At 38.9% G+C, this 18,300-nt stretch overlaps 1 protein-coding gene across 1 annotated transcript; it reads right to left on the bottom strand.

Moving 5' to 3' along the window:
- Positions 1–869: 869 nt before the first annotated feature.
- On the bottom strand, positions 870–17,325 carry EED (embryonic ectoderm development). Its single transcript, XM_031612406.2, has 12 exons — positions 17,191–17,325; positions 14,156–14,308; positions 9,631–9,723; positions 8,743–8,808; positions 7,894–8,019; positions 7,697–7,778; positions 6,171–6,262; positions 5,151–5,284; positions 3,959–4,064; positions 2,911–3,069; positions 2,465–2,538; positions 870–1,607 (listed from the first exon to the last, which is right to left on the bottom strand). Exons 1-12 carry the CDS (start codon positions 17,311–17,313, stop codon positions 1,481–1,483), a joined length of 1,335 nt encoding a protein of 444 aa, XP_031468266.1. The 5' UTR covers positions 17,314–17,325; the 3' UTR covers positions 870–1,480.
- Positions 17,326–18,300: the final 975 nt, after the last annotated feature.

The raw sequence follows: 18,300 nt of genomic DNA, 5'->3' as shown, positions 1-18,300 counted from the left end.
AATCGCATTTCAAAGGAAACCTCTCCACATTTTCCTGCATTTTAAGAGAACAGTTGTCAGAATATTATGAGTTGAAAAAGCTGAAGCCACCCCAATTGTATTTAGGCCTTATTCAAGTACCACCCTTCCTTCCTCTTAGAAACAGAACAGTTTATTAGTAAGAACATACAGCTTACAATATAACAAATAACCACGACTGAAAGTCACAACTGCTTTTATGTCCTATTTCACTTTCAACATTTGCAAATACTCAGTGGTATCAGCCTCCAACCTCTATGTTCTGAACAGGGTTTAGCTCATCTGAAGAAAGCCTGAGCATTCCCACAGCCTTTCTGAAGTACTCTCCAACTCACTTCCCCACCCCCACAGTTTTTCACACTACCAGCCCCACACACATGAAGTACACAGGCCCACTGCTGCTGCCACCTAAATGCTAGCTCATGCTGTGCTAGCAGTTCAGTTGAACGAGGGATTAAAACCCTCCAGCCCCACTTCTCACCTTTCCCCTCCTCAGCTTATTTTGCTACAAAGGTATTATGGCTGTTCTCCAGGAATAAGAATATATATATTTTTTTTTCTATAAAGGAGGGTAATCATATGTTACAGACTAACGCTTGCAAACTACTTGCCAGCTCCAGATCTCATTGTTTTGCAAATTTCTAAGTACAAACTAATAGAACTGGCTTAGTCAATACCATTTCAAGCTGAACAGGTAGGCCACCTAAACAGAATTTATGAGCTTCCCACAGTGGAACAAAGAGGCAAATGCAATATCATGAAAGATAAAAGCCTGATATATACTTGAAAAGTCAGTTGGAGACAGGACTACCTCTTTAATTCAATTAAAAAAAAAAAAAAAAAAAAAGCACTAATATGTTGCCAAAGACTGTGCTTGCATGTACGTAATACCGTAAAGTATTCTTTTCAATTCAGGGTAAAGGATAAGAGAACAGTAGGAAAAAAGAGCCCTAAATGGTTAATCTTTGCTAAACATTATTAACAGTTCCGTTGTTCACAGAGGTACACATAACTATTCTGCAGTGTCTTAGAACACTTACAAAGAATACAAGCACTAACATTTCAATTTTACACACACAAATGTTTTATCCCTGGATAATATTCAATAGCTTCATTATGTTTCTAGTCAGCATAAAAAAGGATGAACACAGTGTCAAGCAAGTTACTATGTATTTATGCACTAGCTGTACATAAAGCAATTCCATGGGTCATAACTGAAAGCTTATTGTGGTAAATAATTAAAATGGACAGTTCAGAAAACTTTACAAAAATACTTCTTTTTATTAAAAGCAGCAAAAGTTCAAGCAAAACAATACACAGAATGTAAACATCACTAAGTTCAGCTCCAGCCTGCTGAACCTTTGAGAAAGTCTAAGCTAAACGCATCTACCGTACTAGCAAGTTAACAGACTATATTATAATTTGAAAATATATTTTCTACTTTGAATTAAGAAAAAGTAACTTATCGTAGTCTGTCCCAGCGCCAGATACTGGCATCATCACACACAGCTATAAGGATACTACTATCCCTGCTAAAACTGGTTTGTCGAATGGCAGCAACACATTTAGGATGAGTAAGAGTCGTACACCTATAAATAAAAGAAAATTATTCAGCTGCAATGTTAAACCTGCACTTGCTGCTACTACATTACGGAGTGCTGTTTCACCACTTTCTTACTTATGTGACCTAGGAGGAATTCAGAAAGTAGCAGGATTATATCACATTGTATTTTGTATTCCAAATTTGGACTTGGGAAAGCACTGATTTCTGGTTCACCCACTGCCATTTCTCATCCGCCCAATTTTCACTGAAGCATTGATTAAAATCTTATTGAATCACGTTATTTAGTAATCAATGTTCTTTTCCAGTTGTTAGGAATAAAATATGGCCATATAGCAATTCAGTACTGCAGCATTTTTCAGCTATTTATTATATGCATGTCTGTATTTTTACATATGAACACATACGCATTACTGGATGTTCACAAATATATTGTACGTGTGTTCAAACATGCAATAAAATCACCTGGCCACACAGGCAAGAAACTGAAAAGCCATATTGTTTTCTTCAGTTTGTGCTCATAGTTAACCTTTGTACCCTCATTACTCTAGTCCTTCCATCTATTTCTTCTAATTGCTCCATAAATCTTCAACCTAATCAATTTGCAAGCAATTGGAGAAAGATACATTCTTTCACTTTATCTTCATATACTGCTCGACACAATTTGATTGGTACCTCTTGGCACTACTGTAATGTAAATAATAGAACAGTAAAATAAATAAATAACCTCCAGGGGCTCAGAACATTTATTTACTTAGTAGTTAGAGTGGCTACCACTCTAGAATATCAGCAGCTTAAGAATATCAGTAGTTGTCAATAAAAGAAAGAGGAAAGTTCCCCAAATTCCTGTCTCAACAAAAATAAAATTGAGCATTATGTACTCACTTGGCTTTATGAGGATCCTCTATTTCCAAATCCCAAACGTAAAGTTTGCCAACCTGATTGCCAAGAGCAAGCATCTTAAAAAGAAAGCAGAGGATAGAGAAGTCTTACTGTATTATTCAAAAAGGTATGAAAACTCATAAAACTCAAACTTTTATGAAGACTCTACAGTTATGTTTAAATGTTTGAACATTAATTGCTTAACAAGTTTGATGAAGTGGTTGGAAATTCTAAATAATTTGCTTCCTTTCTCCCATATTATTATCTATCTCTGCAGATAGAGGAAGAAGATATCAATAAATATAAGTTTCACAAAAAGTCCCTTGTAACAGACCATTCTGCTTCTCAGACACCACATCACAGGTACCAAAACTTCCCATACACAGAAATATAGAATGAATGAAGAGCTACACACCTCCAGGTACAGCAAGGTCCAAGCTCACACATACCTTTTGCCAGAAATCCATTGAAAACCTCATGTACCATATATCACACTGGCTGTAATCGAATCTCCCAAGTATGGTCACATTCGACTCACTTGGCTTGATTTTATCTATATCATCCTCCATTTTACCAGGTTTCCAGCATACAATGGCATTTTCACAAGACTGGGGGGAAAAGCAGTGAACAACAAAAAAAAAGTCACAAAAAAAAAAGCACTACAGTTTATACTGTGCAACATTCAGTTTAATTATAAGCTAACATTTCATCTCATTAACAGTGTTCCCAGGCTGGATGGGACTGTGAGCAACCTGATCTAGTGGGAAGTATCCTTACCTATGGCAGGGGGTTGGAAATAGATGATCTTAAAGGTCCCCTCCAACCCAAACCATCCTATGTTAAAAAAGTAAAACTGAGAATCTCATCTCTGTCCTCAGATCACAGCCACATCACCAACATCACAACCCTCTGCAGGGTATCGCTGCCCTCACAGGTCTGCCAGCTAACAGGATTGCAGGTGCCCTCCCTCACACACTTAAGAAGAAATCAACCACATGTACTCAACCATACATTTTTGGTTTGAAATAACCTAGATTCAAGGAATTTTTAGACAGTCCTTATAACAATTAAGAGAACACGCACCAATTTCTGTCAAAGATGCAGTGCCACAACGTAGTTTAATGTCTGCCAGAAAGCATTGCTAGTCTTATCACACAATTCCAAGGAACTCCATTGTGCGAATCCTCATTTCTCCATTTAGCTGCAGGACCCCACATGAGTGACTATGCATTCATTCTCTTTCTGCACTTCTCACGGAGAACATGGGTAGTTGATATCCTGCTACTTTCAGCACAGTTATGACTGCTATAATCATTTTCCTTTTAAAGTAAAAGTTGCTTATCTACACATGCAAACAGTTGCCAAAATCAGTAATATAAAATCATTTCATGCAGCATAGTAAGTTAACCTACAATTCATATTCTAGTGGAACTACTACTGTTTAAGAGCCTAAAAAAGCAAGTAAAAGCAAGGTGGATGAAAAAGCTTGCACCTTACCTTGGAAAGAATTAGGTCACCCAACCATCGTACACAGTCAACATAGTTTCTATGTATGTCTCTTGTAGAAAAGTCAGGAAAGTGGATTTTCTGGGAAATAAAAGGCCTATGGAAAAAACAGCCATGTGAGGTTCAGAGAAACACTGAAATACAAGCCCAATTTTCAATGGCCAGTTTTAGTATATGTCAATGTTAAAAGGACAGGTCTGTCTTTTTTGTTCTTTTAACAATTCTGCTGCAAAGTAGATTTTGTACTTTTTATTTTAATAAAAATGGGAACTGTCCATTTTCATCTCGTTCCTACTAAAATAACTTATTTCCCAAAATGCTTAACTATAAAAGGCTGCACAAAGCAAAACCACACCTTCAGAAGCTGCACACAGCTCCCATTGCTAAGTACCACCTCAAGAACTAATTTAAGCTCCATTTTCCTGATGCTTATTCTGCAACACCTAGACTGTAAAATAGAAAAGCACACTAAAAAAAAAACATTTCTACTTTTCTTTTTTAAAGCATCATTTAATAGTTGGCAACATTACCAAAAAAAGTGAGAGCACTTTTACAGCTAGTCTCATTGCTGAACATGTTCAGTGTGTTTTAGACTCTTCAATTCTCTCAGTGGTTTAACTGGAAGATTAAAGAGTTGATGAACTTCATAGGGAGAAATGTATCTATCGTATAACAAATCACTATGTTTAATCAACAATTTATGTGTATCTGAAGTGAGATAAGAGAGTGATGAAAATTAAAGTTATTACTACATAAGCAGTTGTTTTTTTCCAGCCCCAGAGTCAGATAACAAACACAATAATGACAGATAACTACTCAATATAAAACTAAATTTTTTACTACGTTTAACAATTTGATTCCCTCCTAGAAATTCGGAAGTGGGGGGAAGAAAAACTACTGACACGTCTTAAAACATGATGTAATACAAGCTTTAAGAATGATAAAGATGATAATCCCAGACATTCCCTAGTCAAATAAATAATTAAGAAGTAATTAAGATATTTAAAAATAAAAGTGTTAAGAATTCAGTGACCTGGGGATTATGCTGGACATTATCTCCAAAAACTTTCTAATGTCTACAAGAATTAATCTGGGCCATTAATGAGAGTTTTTATTTAAAAACAACAAAACAAACAAACAAACAAAAGAACCCCACAAAGCCAAGAAGATGAAGACTACATACCTGTTTGTTTTATTTGGATTGTACTCATAAGACTCTTTGATGGCATTTATCATTCTCTTGGAATTAATTCTCCAGAGTTTGAGAGAGTGATCCATTCCACAAGACATGATTTTTTCACCAAGAAGATCATAATCCTATGTATATGAAATAATTTTGAGCACCCCCAACCTAAGCTGCATTACATCAACTCAGATTTTATTCAAACATTTCCATCAAAACAGCTTTTTCTGTGTAAAGAATACAATAAAAACTGCATATTTCACTGAGAAAAATACTAACAATCTTACTAACTACAAAGAAACACAATATCTTAATGACCATAGTTACTCCCCATCAAGAAAGAGAGGCACATTCAGCAGCACTGACAAACAAATCTACGGCTAGTGTCCCTCTCAGTCAGTTCCCTAGGTTTCATTTTATAGAGGAATTCTGATACAACTCCAGGTCTTCTACATGGATATGACTACAAGAGAATAAAGAGAATACAGCATCAGGTCTTGAATAGATATATACCTCACCTTTCAAATCCCACAGCAGAAAAGAAAACAACTGTTATGAAGAGTGTATTCAAAAGTCAGCTATTCTAGTCAGTATTTACTGGGTACCAGCATCTGTTTGTAGCCACTGAAAAGCAGCATAACTTACCTGAAAGAGCTTCTTTCCTTCACTACCATGCCTTTAAAAGATCTGTTGCTTTGGTTTGCTAAGACTACGAGAACTTCACAGATGGGACTATAATAAACTTATTACTCTTTCCAGCCCCACTGAGTGTATTTTATTTAGTTCTAGGCTGCACTGTGAGAAAACTAGCTACTGAAACAGAAACAGAAAGTGAACACCTGTCCTGACTACGGAGAGGTGGCCAGATCAATGAAACCACTACATCTAAACTTTATTTATGCACTTTTCTTTTAAAGCAGGTAAAATATCAAAACAGTGCACAGGAGGATAAAAAGTTGCATGCTATAGGCTTACTACCCTTTGTAAATCTAAATCACTGCCCCACAGTCTTCCACTTACTGCACTTAACACCTCATCCCTGTGCCCTTCTACTCCTCCAAATATTGCAACCAGCGTGTCTGTCTGGATGTTCCACAGTCTCAATGCATGATCTATAAAGAACAAATAAAATTACATGCTGCTTTTTATATGTACATATGAATAATATATTTCAGCTTCACCACTTTCAATAACAGGTGTTGATGTAAACATTTAAAAGGCACTTCATTCTTCTTCAGTTGTTAGAAACAATGGAACTGAATTAACTAAATTGCCATTACAACTAAACCAAACATACTTAGGTCTTTAGATCATCTGAAAAGTGAATAAGAGTCTGATCTTGAAGTGTTAAAATTCCTTTCAGCCATTCTTACAACAGCATTCAATAAGTTTTTTTAATTTTATTTTTTTCTTTTAACTACTATTCTTTATGAGCCACAGACTGTAGGGATGGGAGGAACTGTTTCAATAAACAATACATATTCCAAAGTCAGTCAGATGAGCCTGCTCATTTAAGGATAATTTTGACAGTTTCTAATTAAGGACTTCTACTGTATTTCCCATGTAGAAATGGGAATCTCTAATGCATTTCCCATTTGGATTCTGCAAACACATACTACACTGAATTATGGTAATACCAAGTGGAGGCCACTCAGTCCCAAATATTTTCCACTTTTTCTACTCAATCTCTCAATCAATCAGAGAGACTCCAGTACTCTCCTGCTTTATGCCCAATTATATGTAGTATCCAGATTAAACCTCATATATCTATTGGCTGATGTCAAAATGGTATCAAAAAGACAAAATACACAGAAGTCCTGAAATTTAAAAGTAGGCCTGCAGCACAAACTTGACAGTTGGAAGAATCAGAGAAGTTCCCAACTCTAATTCTCACATAGTTTAATCAATGACAGTGGTTACATTTAAGTCAGAAGTCTCCTTATGTTACCAGCTCTGCACTTCTGAAGGCTTGCTCTTGAGGCAGATCAAGTACCCCCTTACTTAACAGAACAGTCCAGATTAGGAAGCTGTGACTGTTTAGACTGGACAAGCCCATGAGACACCACAGCATTAACTTGCTTCTTCCTTCACTAATACCCTTTTCACTCATAAGTCCTAAGAAAGTCAGAGCTGCTCTTCAGAGAGACAGAATCACAGTTTTCCCTTTGCAGACAGTGGTGAATGCCATCTGCAACATTAAAATACCCTCACTAGATGGCACCACGCTTCAACAATTGAAAGAAATTGAAACCAAGTAAGATAGGAAAAAGCAACTCCAGTGCTCGCATTTCTTTCCTGAAAAAGCAGTGGTGTTCACAATCCCTTTGCACCACAAGTAGAGTTATTTTTATTGTAGGCCATGGATTTAATGTGTATTTAATATGTATCCAAGAAGAACAAGATTTGCTCTAACTTTCAAGCTAAACCTGTTCAGTCCCACTAATAAAATTTTCAAAGACTTGAGAGATTTTGGCCATTTGCAAGATCAAAAATCCAATCCAAAGTATCCTGATTTATTCAACAACATAAGAGGTTTTTTTCCTCACCTTTGCTTACAGATAAAAGGAGATTTGGATCTCTTGGATGGAATTTCAGTTCATTGATTGCATTTCCATGACCCACGTAGTGCTGGGATAGAATTCAGAGACCAAGTTATCATTTCCCTCATGTTTACATGTACTTAGAAGACATGTTTCATGCATTACTGAAACATAAGCTTCATTTCAAAGTTCTGAGCACTTACCTTTATGCACTGCATTGTAATAGGATTAATTATCCTAATAATACCCCTGGACCCTGCCACAGCAAGAAGAGGATGGCTTGTATTGCTATCATATGTCCATGCACAGGTATAGAAGTTTTCATCTGCCTACATCTGATGTTAAGGAACACAGAAGAGACTGGTTTTGGTTTGGTTTCAAGCAAACTTAACTGTAAATATATTTTTTTAAAGGGCTTTTTCAAGCAAACTTGTTGTCCATGTGTCTATGAACCTCTGCTGGATCCAACAATAAAAAGCTGAGTATTTGATCAGACATCTGCAAATAATCAACACTGACTTTTCTACAGATTTCCTCACTTCTGTTTCATAAAACAAAAAGAACACCTCTCTCGGCACTGCTTTTCAATCTTTCTCCAAAGACTGGGAATAAAAATGAGAATGAATCAAGACCCAGTCACAAGTCAGTAACTGGTGAGCTGCAACTGATCAACAGAAGTTATTACCACTTCAGAGTATGAAACATAATTCTTAGCCTTGAAATCCAGTTCCAATTCAAAGAGCTGAGACCACTGTAAAACACTGAACATGAAACATTGCACAAATATTGGTGTTGGGAATACTGAACTGACAGAGAATCAGTTTTCAAATACTTTAATGCAGCATATTCCATGAGTCTGCATTTCCAATATTATTTCAATATGAGAGACTCGAGTATGTGGGAAAGAAGAAAGAAGGCTAAGACCTAACATGAGGAATGTGCCAGATGAGCAGGGTATTAAATCATAGAAAAGCCTCTGTGTTCTTTTTCCTACAAAGCCCCCACAATTTTGATAAAGAGGAATCAAACTGTATTTTTACTTAGAAGGATACATCAGCATCCACATAGGACTGTAACAGACGTATTTCTCCTTGGGAGTGGCATTCATATAAAGTAACCTGGGGAAAGAAAGAAGTGGGCAAGATTGTTACTTACTTGTGATAGTTCAGGAGGAAATCAAATACAACTGTGCACTGAGCTCCTTATGGAGTGGCGGTATGCTTCTATGGTTTAGCTCTCATCTCACCTGTTTGCTTCTAATAGTGGGAAATAGTTTGATAAAATAACAGGCACAGCAGAGTTTTAGTAAAGCAGCATTCCAGGACTTGTTAGCAGTCCTTCCCAAATACTAAAAGATATTATTTGAATATTCTCTACTTATAACTAGTTAGTTCAATCACCTCTAACCAGACCTAGTCTTTACGTGAGCATTTGATATATAGTCAATTTTAATTTAGCACTTTTGTCATGCTGGACAAATCTGGAAATGAGAGGCTTCTTGTTTATTTACAACACTTCCATACAAGGAACTTCAAGACTAAAACAACATAGAAACTTGTTCAGAAAAAGCATATGAAGTCACCTCACAAAGGCCATTAATTTAGCCTTCTAGAAACAGTAACATCTAAGAAGAGTAATTTCAGAGAGAAGATACATTTATGCACCTGTCTTCTTTACCATACGTTCATGTTACTTGCGAAATTTTCATTACTACAGAGGCTAATTCCCAAGCAGCTAAGGCATGACATCATACAGTTACTTAGAGGCAGTACATCTCCAAGATAACAGACACTACATACCTCAGAAATACAGCTTTGTATGTGAAATTACCATGTGTCAGTACTACATGCAGGTAAGGGTTTCATTGGAAAAAAAAAAAAAAAAAACAAATGCAAAGAAAATCGCACAGGAGGGCTTATGGTTAAGAACAGGTTACTCACTCTGTTGCTGCCTACAGTGGCAAAAACAAGAGGATCACCTTCTTTACTGTGCCAGTTAAACTGGACTCCGAACAAAGGCTGACCATGGTCCTCCTGCAGATGTAAAGCAAGATTAGAAAAAAAAAAAAAAAAGGCCACAAACACATTATTTCTGTGATATTCAGCTGTAATGGGAAACAGTTAAACTGTTATGTTTTTCTCTCCGAACTACTAGGTTCACACCCAACATAATTTTAGATAGCAAACAGCTAAAAAGAACAGTTTTGTAACATCACATTTTAATTTGGCTATCTTCACAGAGGATAAAGCAGTATTTCTTTCCTCTCAACAAAGTTTTAAATTCAAAGGGAAAAACTGTAGTCTCACAGCTGAGGCCAGAAGCTGGCCCAACTACTTTGCTTTGCATCTTTCAACAAGGAAACATCCTAAGGTCACATCTATAAGCACTTTATATCCCTATAGGTACTTTCATACAAGGATTTACAACATCACAAAGGAGACCTGTTAGGATTGAAAAGAGTTATACTGGTGTAAGGGTGGAGAAGGGTTACATTTAACTACTACAGCACAGTTAGGTCTTGCAACTCTATCACAGGCACAATTAATTAATTCCAGCGTGTCACAAAGCTGCTGCAAAGTTCATGTCTAGAAAGTGTTTTCAGATCTCCTTCACGAATAGTTATCAGAAGAATGTCAAGTATTATTTTTAAACATTTTACATCAGTTTAAGAGGAAAAAAAAGAAGCAGATATGTTTATAAATCGCAATGAATATGGTGGTGCTTGTTATTAATTGATAACAGTATTTTGGCCTGTCCTGACAGGATGTTTTCAGTAAGAATAATGTTCATTAAAGTGCCTCCCCACAGGGGACTGTCTGGGACAGTACAGGCAGGAAGGAAGTGTCTCATGATGGCTGTTAAGCAGCCTTCAAATGGCAGTGCTTCAGAGACAACATGAGAAATATTAGCCCTGGCAGCTCTAACCCATACAGGAACCACAGAACAAATTTGAGGAGGGGGTATGGGTGAGGAATTCAATTCTACTCAAAAAAAAAAAAAAAAAAAGTTCGCTAAAAAGGAAGTCTGGAAAATTTAAAGTAGGCCATATTTACTGGGAAAGGCAGTATCTGTTATTACCTCAACAGGGACAGCTAGAAGAGCTAGGCGAAAAAAAAAATCTTGGAGTGAAGGCCCTCTTGCATCTTGTAAGGAGAGGTACAATTTTCAGAGCTGAATACAGATTAAGAAAACATGTCTGAAGTTGAACTCTAAGCATTAGCCATTGTAACATTAAAGAACAGGGTAGCTGTTTAATGGGGAACGTGGGAAAAGTAGCAAGGCTATTAGCAACCCCAGTACAGAAGAAAAAAAAAAAAGAGTTATTCAGCACCAGTAAAGCATTAAAATTAAATTACGTGACGTAGAATTAGGAAAACACCAGAGTATCTGCCTGAAGTTACACTTACCTCATTTAAACTACCATCATCCTCACTGGTTAGGAAGAGCACATACTATTTTGATAACGCTTATCTGTTTTAATCTTTGTTCCTGCTGCTAACCAGGTTTTCAAAACATTACACTGTTAGGTGCTGCACATTACAGTTATCCTGAAAGGCTGGATCTGTCACAACAACCTGACTCTTGGTTTTATAGACAGTTTGACTCAAATATTGGTTCAAGAGTAGAATGGTGAAAAACCACCTTGACTCTTGTATAAAAAAAGAGCACAGGCCTAAACTACTTGAGTTCTTTGTGCACCAGAAAGAAGGCAAAGAAACAGATCCTACAGTTGCTACAAAGATAAATAGATAATCAGCAGTTGGTTCTGCCCTCACTAGCTAAATAGCAACTCAGCTTCAGACAGACAAAATAAGGTTAGACCTGTTTTTAGACAGAAGGCAGCAAAATAAACACTAAGCCAACGCACACACAAAATAATCACCTGCAAGTGCATGAGCACATTTTAAAATGCCATCACCCACGCTGCTAACGAGGCACAAACTGACCACACATGCATTCCTGGTTTCCTGAAGGGGAAGCAAACCACCACTGGCTGTGGTTTTAGTTACTTCTCCCTTATCCAACAACAAACTAGAATCCAATTCCCAGGTCCAGGGACAGTGAGTAAAAGCTGAGACAGGACATTCAACAGCTAACAACTACTCTACCACACCCTAAACAAGAGGGAAGGGTAGGGCAAACAGTGGTGTTGTTCTGAAGAGAGCACATCAAAGCAGAATTTCTCTTTGCTGGAAGATCTAGAAGAAAAAATTATACGCAGAAGTGAGGATGTACTTCTTTTAGTTGTGTCTGCTCATTCATAAATTACGTTGCCACTCAGCCCACGGATAGCAAAGATTTTTTCAGTATACCTTCCAGTAACGTAGTGCTGTAAAAAGCAATGAAATAAAGCACTTTTTGATTTCCTGTCATTTTCCAAGTTACATATTTGTTTGCCTGACGCTTAAATTTCAGCCAAAATAACTTTCACACTAGTGGTTAAAAGGCATATTTAGCAAGCACTGTGTTTTTCAGGCTGAATCATAACCATCTGACATTCAAAGCAGTCAGCAATGGCCATATTTCTTTGTCTTCAGGAAGAAAGAAGTAAAACCAAACGAAAGATGGAATAGTAAGAAATTGAAAAAAATATATCTATCCATCTCTAAAGAATATTAAAATAAATTTCTAGGTCTTTAAATCACGTTGACTTTTAATTTCAGTACATCCATCTCACTGCACAGTTCAAAGGCAGAATGAGATGCATGATGCAATGTGATACCCAACAAGTTTAATGTCTCTCTGAACCAACACACAATATTCAATTGTTACAGTTTATCTTCACAGTATCTGTAATATTGAGGATAAGAAAAAAGAAGCTTCCTCAAAAATGAAGTAAAAAGAATTACCTAACCTGGCTACTATTTGGTCTTTAAACCAGTTCAAAGAGAAACTGGAAAATTTAGAAATAATACAACTCACTTAGCTGAAGATGCTACATTTACTCTCTGTGTTTGATTCCACTTGCACAGCAATCTGTTCCCAGACCCCAATCCAAGTCCTTGAAGTTGTGGATTAACCACACAGGGTGATCTTTTGGGTCACCCTAGGGTAGATATGAGAGATGTTCTGTTATTCCAGAATGCCCTTAAAAAGTACTAACCAGTTTGGGATGTCTGTGGAAAGAAAACAAATACACTAAGCATAATTCAGATATTGCTAAATGTTTGGGTGCTGAAAGGCCCACAGCCCTGTTTAAGCAAGACTTGAAGCCATAAAAAGCACCATCCATGGGGGAGAATGCGAACCACACAACTGCTGCCTACCTGGGTGAAAATGAAAGAACTCCTCCACTCTGAAAGATCTGGAGGTCATTCTTATACCTCAGAAAACACATTAAGATCAACTGCTTTCCCCAGACACTTTTGTCAGAGTAACTTCATATCACAATTTCTTCTGCGGCAAAGCTCATTCAGGAGGTTTCCATGATCCAAATCTCTCATCCGCTCCTACTTAGCTACGCTAACATTTCAGTGAGGCAGTCTGAAGCCTAAATTCAGAAGACAGCAACATCAGCAAAACCCAACAGTTAAATGTGAGAAAATGACACAAACCTGTTAAAGAAATTCTGCAAAAATCACCCGCTATGGAGCTGCACATAACCTCTTGTTAGACAGATAAAAAGAACAACTATCGTGTTCAGGATTCAAGCTTTCCTTTTTTAAGAAATCATATAAAAATAAAATCCACTGGCATATTTACAGCTTTTAACACATAGATATTCCACACGAGGCTGGGGAATGAAAAAATATCCTGGTGTTGTGCAAGAATCAAAGTGAAAACAACTCATTCAGTTCCTCACAGTCCTGTGCTTAGTGCAGAAGAAAACAATACCCTAAACACAAAAACAGGGAGTCAAAATCACAAGCCCACATCCCTTCATAGCAGCAGGTATTCTGTATATACATGACCCACATCAGGTACAAACACAACCCTCATGACTAATTAATCAAATTGCACAATGTGATTCATGACAACTGATTAATGACAATGGTCAGATAACAGAAAAAAATGATATGAAAAGTGAGTGGAGAAAATTATTCCCAACATTGTGATTGTTTGTGTTCTTAAAATACATTTCATCAGGAAGAAAAATCTGTATGGAATCTGTGCTTTGCAGCAAGCTGTCACACATCCAGTTTCACTTTGATAATCCACATATCAGTAACTACAGCTTTGATAAAATACATAATTATAAAATATCAAACATAACTTTGTAAAATAATTGGACTAATTGCAGCATTGCTTACCCTGATTCCTATTTCTAAACATTCTTTTTCTTCAAAACTTGGACAATCCCAAATAAGAAAAGTACTTTCTTCAAATAAACTCCAAACACAGATATTTTTAAATATTCTATTATATATATGTATATAATTGTCTTGACTGTCTCACAGTCTGTATTTACATCACTGACAGCAAACAGTATCCCACACTCCCACGCTGAAGTTTACATATACCTACCTTTAGGCTATTTACACATTTGAAGGAATATTTGCACTTCTTTGACTTCCATTTTCCTTTTCCCCAGCTTTTTCTTCCTGGTGCATTAGGAGTGTTTGTTGGGGTATCAGGGCGTTCCGTGTTAGTACCACTTTCAATACTAACAGCATCATCCTGAAAACATTTGAATTACACAGAATGGAACAAAGATATAATTAACTGATGTATAAATTCATCAGCTAACTACAGCACTTAGCCTTTTCACTTTCCCCTTCTTCCTCCATAAGAACAAAAGATCCCCCAGGACTTGGTTTTTATTTAGATTCACATACTTAAATCTGTTACTAACATAATAGCATTTCTCTCTGGAAACAGAACATGAGTCACACGAAGACTAAACCAAAAGGGTCATACACGAACTGTGATACAGTGAAATTTCTTTGGAATCCAGGAAGCCGTTCTTAAGAAATATCTGAATACAAAGTCATTGCCTTCCTAGGAAGTATTTTGATGTAAATGAAATGAATACTTGTGAACTAATGAATTAAGACAATATTTGTTTAAAAACATGTTTACCCATGTCAGGAATCTAATCACTCTGGAATATCTCTGTAGGCCCTCGATAGCATCAGGCACAGTTCTGCAATAAGCCAGCAGTGCCACTGGAAGAGGAAGTTTCACCCCTCCCTCCTACTCTTTCTAACAGATTCTCATCTCCAGCACTGCAAGCCAGTCTGGGGCACCACAGTATAAAAAGGACACAAAACTATTAGGAGGGCTATGGGGAAGCACACTTCACCTGCATCATAAGAAGTAAAACCCATGTGAGAAAGCTCAGCTTGTTAAATCAACAAACTTCATTTTCCCCCTGGCAAGTTTGCCTGTACATTTTCCAGCAGAAAGCTGGTGAAATACAACTCATTTCACAGCCACATGATGACAAGATCCAAATTTGGGGAGACAGAGGCAGACAGACAATAAACAACCTGTCATTGCAAGACATGAAGTGTAACAGGAAGCTGCATCACAAACTCCACTAGGAATATGGAATAAGGTCAGTTATTTCCTTCACACTGCATCCTTTCCCCTACTAAGCATAACCAGGTTTTTCAATTTTTACATTTAGCTATTTCTTTTCCTTTACCCTAAGCAATTTCAGAGCCTGCCAAACGCTGGTCTCCTAAGAGCACTTGCTGTCAAGAGTTATAATACTTCACAGAACTGAAGCTTTCTCTGGACTAATCAGATGCAGTCAATACAAGAACACCAAGTACTTGGTATAATACAATACAACCAGGTAACTACAACTAAAACATAGCCAACAAACATGCCTTCAGGATACCTGTGGAGTACCTGGTGAGGTGCTGGTACAGGCTGCCCAAAGAAGCTGTGGATGTCTCATCCCTGGGGATGAACAAGGCCAGGCTGGATGGGGCCCTGGGCAGCCTGATCTAGAGTATAATTTAGTGGTTAGCAACCCTGATCATGGCAGGAGGGTTGGAACAAGATGATTTTGATGTCCCTTCCTACTTAAGCCATTCTATGATTCCATGAAAAAACAGATTTTCTGCAAATCAATACTGTTATGCCAACTTTTAAGGACAATCTAGGCCTTTCAGGAGTAGCAAAGTTCATAACAAAATTTTGGTAATATAATCTTTTCACCTTTGAGACAGACTATAACAAGCACCAAAGCAAATCTGAGAGCCTCTGTCACCACATTACACTCAGATTCACAAATCATATAATCATTAAGATTAGAAAAATGATCCAAGATCATCTATTTCAACCATCACCACCATGCCCACTAACCGCATCCCTCAGTGCCACATCTACTCTTCAAAACCTCGAGGGACAGTGACTCCACGACCTCCCTGGGCAACCTGTGCCAAACACTGAAACACTCCCTAACATAGAGAGTTACTGCACAGCCCCTCCTTGTCTATCCCTTCTAAAGAACTTATAGTCACAGAATCACAGAATCACCAAGGTTGGAGAAGACCTACAAGATCATCCAGCCCAACTATCTACCTGTCACCAATCATTCTCACTAAACCATGTCCCTCAACACAACGTTCAAACATTCCTTGAACACCTCCAGGGTCGGTGACTCCACCACCTCCCTGGGCAGCCCATTCCAGTGCCTGATCACTCTTTCAGAGAAGCAGTATTTCCAAGCGTATTCCTGTTCTGCAGAAGCTGAAGGACAAAAGTGTGGACTGCATGTCCAGCTGCCTGGCACCAATGCTCAGTAAGGCCCAGCAGCAGTAGCACACAGCACCTCAGAGCTGTTCCCTCAACAGCAGCACTTACACAGGTTATGGGCGATGTGATTATGGGCAATGTGATCCAGCTTCCTTACTTTCAACTGAGTGCTCTAACCAAGAAAGACATCATGCAGAACTGAATCACAGAATCACCAAAGTTGGAAAAGACCTTCAAGATTACCCAGTCCAACCATCCACCTATCAGCAATAGTTCTCACTAACTGCTATGTCAGTAACTCCCCCAATTCACCAACTGCATAAACCAACTACCAGATTGCTGAGATGATCTTTCAACTCTTAAGCTACTTTGAAATCAATCACACGACCTTTGCTTTGAATGCTCTATTTTAGCACAGTTGAGAGGTAACAGCCCTCAACCCTTGCAGGCAATTCCTGCTGACAGCAGCTCATGAGCAGCAACCTACTGCTGCTTTAGCAGAGGGGTCAGACAGGATGATCCCCAGAGGACCCTTCCAACCCCTACAACGCTGCGATTATCCCCTATTCCTTCATTCCCCAAAGCGCTGCGTGCACAAATCAGTACTGAATGCTGCTTTACAACAGTGATGAAAAACGACACAGAGCTGCGCGAAAAGCAGCGTTTTTTCTGGCTACTTTGCGAGGAAAAAAGAGTATTTAAGTGACAGAGAAGACCGCTCGCACCTCAGGGCCTCCAGTTCTGCCTCACGCACGCGGGGAAAGCGCGGCCCCTCGCCTACAGAGCTGCCGCACGCTCCCGCCTCGCCACCGCCGCCCCCACCTTCCCCCTTCACCCCCACTCCGCCTCACGTTCTCATCGCCAGACAGGTCCCCAGGGTTGCTGTTCTCATCGCTGCTCAGCTTTTGCTTCTTAGCCGGCATCTCGCCCCCCGTTCCCGCCGATGCCGCCGGGGCTTCTCCCCGCTCAGACATCTTCCCCGCCCCCCGCCCCCGCCACGCAGCCGTAAAGCGCGGCCGGAGGCGTCGCAAAGCACTGCCGTAAAGCAGCACCGCGCCCCGCGGCGCCTCAGCTGCCACACTGCTGAAAAATCCGCCTTCCCGCGCCTCGCGGCCCCTCAACGGCGGGCGGGCGGCTGGGCGGCGGTGTGTGCGCTAACGCCCTTCGCACTGTACATAACCATCAAACTAAGAAGTCTTATTATTTGTAACTGAATTAGCGATGTATGAAAATAAATTAATAAATCATAATGGCACTTTATACCGTTATCTGTGGCCTTGTATCCTTGTGCCAGCCCTCTCGAGCACGTTCGTGAGGTAGAAAGCAAGCCATGCTCACCACAGTGCCTGTGTCCTGTGGGTCCCTCTGTGCACCCTCACGCTGCTCTGTCTCGTCCACGAAGTCTTTTTTGGTTCTCTTGCTCTCCAAAGAGCTCTGCAAAGGACATGGGTGTCTGTCCCCTGCCCTGTCACCCAGGCAGGGCTGGGATTAAGGAAAAAAGGCCTTTCATCTAAAAAATGCTGTTGCCAGAGAAGAAAAATCGCCTGTTCCTGTGTCCCCTAGCAAGTTTCTACCACTTGCAGATTGCCGCTTGTAAATCAAATACTGCAGCTGCCAGATTATGATTTTTTTTTTTTTCCTGAAACCACATGTCCCAGAATCATAATAATGAACAGTGAAAAAAAAAAAAAATCTGCTAAATGGAGGAAGTAATCTGCCCGCAGGCACAGTGCCTTATCTGCTTCTCTTAGAGGGGCAGAACCAAGGCTTTCCTCCCTGAAGGAGGCATTCCAGTCTTGCAAAGTGATTTCTTGGAGGGCAGTGACAGAGGTGAACCTTGCTCTGTATCTAAAATTTAATCTGGCGTGAACTTCAGAGATAAGGAGGAAGAGAGGTGCTTAAGCTGGTGCATGTACTGTAGAATTTTTAGCAATAGTCTCTCTTCTCTGCTGCAGAACTGT

This window comes from Phasianus colchicus, chromosome 1, assembly GCF_987193195.1.
Source record: "Phasianus colchicus chromosome 1, bPhaCol1.hap1.1, whole genome shotgun sequence".
Taxonomy (NCBI): Eukaryota; Metazoa; Chordata; class Aves; order Galliformes; family Phasianidae; genus Phasianus; species Phasianus colchicus.
The sequence above is the reverse complement of the archived record's forward strand: the minus strand, read 5'-3'. Positions and strand labels throughout refer to the sequence as shown.

What these genes read in the sequence shown, in the direction of transcription:
- EED (XM_031612406.2), bottom strand. Translation starts at nt 17,313, where the DNA reads ATGTCTGAGCGGGGAGAAGCCCCGGCGGCATCGGCGGGAACGGGGGGC. An exon ending in CCTTTTATCTGTAAGCAAAG is followed by an intron (nt 6,263 to 7,696) that starts GTGAGGAAAAAA and finishes TGTTCTTTATAG; the next exon opens with ATCATGCATTGAGACTGTGG. An exon ending in GGGATGAGGTGTTAAGTGCA is followed by an intron (nt 5,285 to 6,170) that starts GTAAGTGGAAGA and finishes TCATATACATAG; the next exon opens with GATTATGATCTTCTTGGTGA.